Source organism: Gadus macrocephalus, chromosome 14, assembly GCF_031168955.1.
Source record: "Gadus macrocephalus chromosome 14, ASM3116895v1".
Classification (NCBI taxonomy): domain Eukaryota; kingdom Metazoa; phylum Chordata; class Actinopteri; order Gadiformes; family Gadidae; genus Gadus; species Gadus macrocephalus.
In genome coordinates this window covers 3,487,185-3,492,184 of record NC_082395.1, presented here as the reverse complement: position 1 = coordinate 3,492,184, position 5,000 = coordinate 3,487,185, and the positions used below count along the sequence as shown (strand labels likewise).

Here is a 5,000-nt window from a genome sequence, read left to right as displayed (position 1 = left end):
TTTCTCACAAACTGTCCCATCGGGTATTATCAAGAGAACGTCTAACTTACGGTGCATGTGTGAAAGGCCTAAGACACACACACACACACACACACACACACACACACACACACACACACACACACACACACACACACACACACACACACACACACACACACACACACACACACACACACACACACACTCACCAGTCCTGCTGAGAAACCCCCTTTGAGGTGACCAGTCGGTCATGCAGAGTCTGGTTCTCTATGACCCCTTCCTCGACGCGAACCCGCAACGCCGTCACTTCCTCCTGCAACAGGAAGGCAGAATGAATACAAGTAGAAGCTCATAGCAGGTCCTCCAGGTGAGGGTTGGCTACCTGTAGACTAGAGTAACCTTTACCAGATCAAACTAGAAGTTAAGAATAGACCAGGACCTCCAGGTGATGACTGGTTACCTCTAGGGTTAACCATTATGGACCTCCTGGCTATTATCATGGAACTGAGATCACTGTGATTCTAATCTTGATAGCCTCTGTGTCCAGAGGTACTAGTGCTTTGAAAATACATACAAAAGATCCCCAGTGCTTGCCTGTTAGCAGGATTTTTGTTTCTTGTAGTAGAGGTCTTCGTAAGAAAAATACTTTTCAATGATTACAGTAACAAAGCCATGTCATAACACTATTCGTGTGAACGGACAGTTTTATGGCAGCTGAAACATTGAGTGATCTCATTGGCTATTTGTTTTTTTCTACCTTCGTTACCAAAACTTTGATCTTGTATGCAGTTATATTATTAACTGGACACACACACACACACACACACACACACACACACACACACACACACACACACACACCTTAACAGCCTGCAGGAGTGCGTCTTTCTCTGACATCCTGTCTTCGTAGGCCAATAGCAGAGGAGAAAGATACTTCATGTCCGACTGGAAGAAAACAACACAATTATTACTTCCCTTGTTACTCTCTAAGGATGTACAACACTGTGTGCACTCATCCGTGAGAGGGCTAAAATGTGCGAGAGTACCGCTACGCGTGACTTCCATTGATCTGATGCAACATGCATCCGAGGGCATGAATCAGGAGGGTATTTTTACAGTTAATTTAAGCGAGTTCATCTCTAGCTTGTGAGTTATTATCTTGGACGGATAGGTGCTTGCGTCCTTTGTCCTCTAGGAGGTACCATACTACCAACTACATCAATTCTACTAATACAAGGATATACTACTAACAGACTGAGAGACAGACGGACAGGCACTCAAATAGACAGACAGACTGACCAGCCATGGTGGAGGCGAGCTTGTCATCGGTACACCGTCGGTCCTGGAGCTCTGCGGTCAGAAAACAACCTTTCATGAGGGTGTGTGTTTGTGTTAGTGTTAGTTTCAGTGTGTGTGTGTTCATGTGTGTTGGTGTGTGTATGTTATTATATGTGTGTGTTAGTATGTGTGTGTTAGTATGTGAGTATATGTATGTTAGTATGTGAGTATATGTATGTATGTATGTGAGTATATGTATGTATGTATGTGAGTATATGTATGTATGTATGTGAGTATATGTATGTATGTATGTATGTATGTATGTATGTATGTATGTATGTATGTATGTATGTATGTATGTATGTATGTGTGTGTGTGTGTGTGTGTGTGTGTGTGTGTGTGTGTGTGTGTGTGTGTGTGTGATTATATATGTGTGTGTGTGTGTGTGTGTGTGTGTGTGTGTGTGTGTGTGTGTGTGTTTTTTATATATGTGTGTGTGTGTGTGTGTGTGTGTGTGTGTGTGTGTGTGTGTGTGTGTGTGTGTGTGTGTGTGTGTGTGTGTGTGTGTGTGTGTGTGTGTGTGTGTGTGTGTGTGTGTGTGTGCGCGTGCGTGCGTGCGCGTGTGTGTACCTGCTGCTGGCCCAGAGGTCTGTTCTGGGCCTGGTAGCGGCTGAGCTCCACGCTGAGTCGATGGACGGTCAGTTTGAGGTTCTGAACCTGTTCCTCCAGGACGCCTGGAGACCAGACGGGGGTTAGACCAGACGGGGGTTAGACCAGACTGGGGTCAGACCAGACTGGGGTTAGACCAGACTGGGGTTTGACCAGACCACAGACCACAGCCCAGCAGACTAGACCACACTAGGATCAAACCAGCAGTCTAAAACATGACAGGTTAGTGGTAAAACTCGGCAGGATCGTAAACAAGGAGTCGAGTCCTTCTGCTGGAGACTGAGACACTCTGAGGGATGCGTCAGCCTGACCGTTTCATTCCATCATCCCATATTTAATCACAGCTTCAATAAAATATCCCAGATAGACACAGATGGACACATGGGAAGTTCTCCTCTGAATGGTAGCAGATGTGATTATTTCACAGGAAGAGAGGAATCAGATCGATAAACACGCCCATTTCCTTCCAAATTAAGCTATTAATACTGTCATCTCAGTGTCTTTGTGCCTTAATTGCCACATTAGGCAACATATTTAAAAAACGGTTAATGTTATTATTAATCAATTGATGGTCCATAGTAACCACACCTCTCTCTCTCTCCTCCTCCTCCCCCTCTCCCTCCCTCCCTCTCTCTCTCTCTCTCTCTCTCTCTCTCTCTCTCTCTCTCTCTCTCTCTCTCTCTCTCTCTCTCTCTCTCTCTCTCTCTCTCTCTCTCTCTCTCTCTCTCTCTCTCTCTCTCTCTCTCTCTCTCTCTCTCTCTCTCTCTCTCTCTCTCTCTCTCTCTCTCTCTCTCCCTCCTTCCCTCTCATACCTGTGGGTGCCGGTGGACTGGGGGCCGCGGGGCTGGGGGCCGCGGGGCTGGGGGCCGCGGGGCTGGGGGCCGCGGGGCTGGGGGCCGCGGGGCTGGGGGCCGCGGGGCTGGGGGCCGCGGGGCTGGGGGCCGCGGGGCTGGGCGTGCCCCCCCGGCTGAGCCTGGCCTGCAGGTCCTGGATGGCGTCCTTCCCCTGGAGCAGCTCCCTGCCCTGCTGGCTGAGGGTCTCCTGCAGCTGCCTGCGCTCTGAGGCCAGAGCCGCGTTCTGCAGCGTGAGAGACAAGACCGCCTGCTGCTGCCCCTCCAGGACCCCCCGGAGGCCCTCGCTGGGCTCTGGGGCGGCACGGCCACACACACACGCACACGCACACGCACACGCACACAAACACACACGCACACACACACACACACACACACACACACACATGCACACGCACACACACACAAACACAAGACAACCCCGCAAAGACACACTTACGCAGAAGCGCACACAAACAAACACAAACCCCGGCACAATACAACGAACACAAGCAAATACACAAACCATGCAAACAGAGAAACCAGGTGAACACACACACACACACACACACACACACACACACACACACACACACACACACACACACACACACACACACACACACACAGAAGGATGTAGAAAGGTTTGAGAGACTACACTACGGGGAAGAGTAAACAACATGGGGTGTGTTCAGAACCGAGCTGGGCAGAGGAGCGGCTCTCCTACCAGAACTCTTCCGGGGCGGCGGCGTGTTCCTTTTGGAAGAACCGCGCCCCGCTTTTGGAGACGGGCTGCTGGTTTCCACGGGAACGTCTAGAGGAGGAACGCAACCGATGCATTAGTGTCCGCTTGGCTGGTTACACCTCAGAGAGCATTAGGCGGGTAGCGGTATGCGAGAGAGATGACACTCTATACCTTGTGCAGGATTACTTCTGTCAGACCGGAACTTCTGCTGTGTCAGCTGGGACAATGAGAGAGAGAGAGAGAGAGAGAGAGAGAGAGAGAGAGAGAGAGAGAGAGAGAGAATGCAGTATTGTGTCATGTTTGAATAAAGGAAATTCAACTCCACTCAGGATCGCAAATGACCTAAAGTACATTTGCATTGAGTTAGAAGAACTAGACTTTTACCTGCTTAACCGGCTTCTCTCCCCTGACACGCACTGAAAAAACACACAAGCAGTGTTACTGCAGAACTCAATACAGTGTTACTGCAGAACACAGTACAGAGATACTGGCTATGCAAGATGTGCTCATCATCTAATACTTTGTTTTAAAGTTTGTATAAGTGTCTAAGGAGGAGATAGAGAGAGAGAGAGAATTCAGTATTGTGTCATGTTTGAATAAAGGGTATGGTTTGTGGTGATATGGTGGTCAGTGTGCACCGTTAGTTCTTGTGATGCGTGAACTCACGTGCGTACGGATCAGATTCCTGTGGGAACTCTTTGTCTGTATTAACTTCTTCCTGAAAAATACGCTACAAAGCAGACACACACGCACACACACAGTTAATTATATATCTACTACTATTGCTATCTACTAGGATTGCTATAATACAGAAATCCTAATCAGAGTGAAGACAATAGGAGTGAGGAAAGAAGAACAGACAACCTTAGCTTTGACCGGCAGGGTGTAGACGGGCTCTGTGATTGGCTGACCGTCCTGTGTGCCAACACAGACAGGACGGTCCGTCCGTCTGTCTAGACAGACAGGCAGGCTGGCCTGTCCGTCTAATGTTTGGTAGATGTGCTGCTCTTCGTCTGACAGTTCCTCTGGCTCCTCCCTCTCCTCCTCGCCCTCCTCCTCCTCGTCCACCTCCTCGTCCTCGTCCTCTTCCTCATACTGTAGCTCCTCCTCCTCTTCGTCGTCAGAGCTCCCAGGGGAGGGCAGTCGAGGCCTCCTGTCGTGGTCCCCTGACCATCTGTCCCTGAGCAAGGCATCGAACCCAGAAACCAGATCAGAAATCACCATGGTTCCTGGTCAGGAACATTCCTCCTAGGACACTTATTTCACGTGCATGGCTTGAACATGTCATTTGACCAGTAAAAAGGTAATGTTGCTACATAATGTATATTATGTAAGCTATATAACAGTAACATGGCTTCATGGTTTAGGTTTTGGAACCCATCACAGTTGTTTCTGCTTTACGGCGAAAGAAGTTTAGTGGTAAATTAGTGCTGCAGGACTTGCAATGACTTCATTTAAAGCTTCAGAACAAACCACAAACACAATATGTGTACATT

At 48.6% G+C, this 5,000-nt stretch overlaps 1 protein-coding gene across 1 annotated transcript in view; it reads right to left on the bottom strand.

The window, feature by feature from the left end:
* cep89 (centrosomal protein 89) overlaps window positions 1-4,743 on the bottom strand; it is a 22,784-nt gene extending 18,041 nt beyond the window's left edge. Inside the window, exons 1-10 of the mRNA XM_060071990.1 lie at window positions 4,369-4,743; window positions 4,171-4,234; window positions 3,889-3,920; window positions 3,676-3,721; window positions 3,487-3,573; window positions 2,742-3,074; window positions 1,891-1,994; window positions 1,282-1,332; window positions 844-927; window positions 192-295 (exon numbers count right to left, since the gene is read on the bottom strand). Coding sequence (XP_059927973.1) covers window positions 192-295; window positions 844-927; window positions 1,282-1,332; window positions 1,891-1,994; window positions 2,742-3,074; window positions 3,487-3,573; window positions 3,676-3,721; window positions 3,889-3,920; window positions 4,171-4,234; window positions 4,369-4,728 — 1,265 coding nt within the window. The 5' untranslated portion in view covers window positions 4,729-4,743. The remainder of the gene's footprint in view (window positions 1-191; window positions 296-843; window positions 928-1,281; window positions 1,333-1,890; window positions 1,995-2,741; window positions 3,075-3,486; window positions 3,574-3,675; window positions 3,722-3,888; window positions 3,921-4,170; window positions 4,235-4,368) is intronic.
* Window positions 4,744-5,000: the final 257 nt, after the last annotated feature.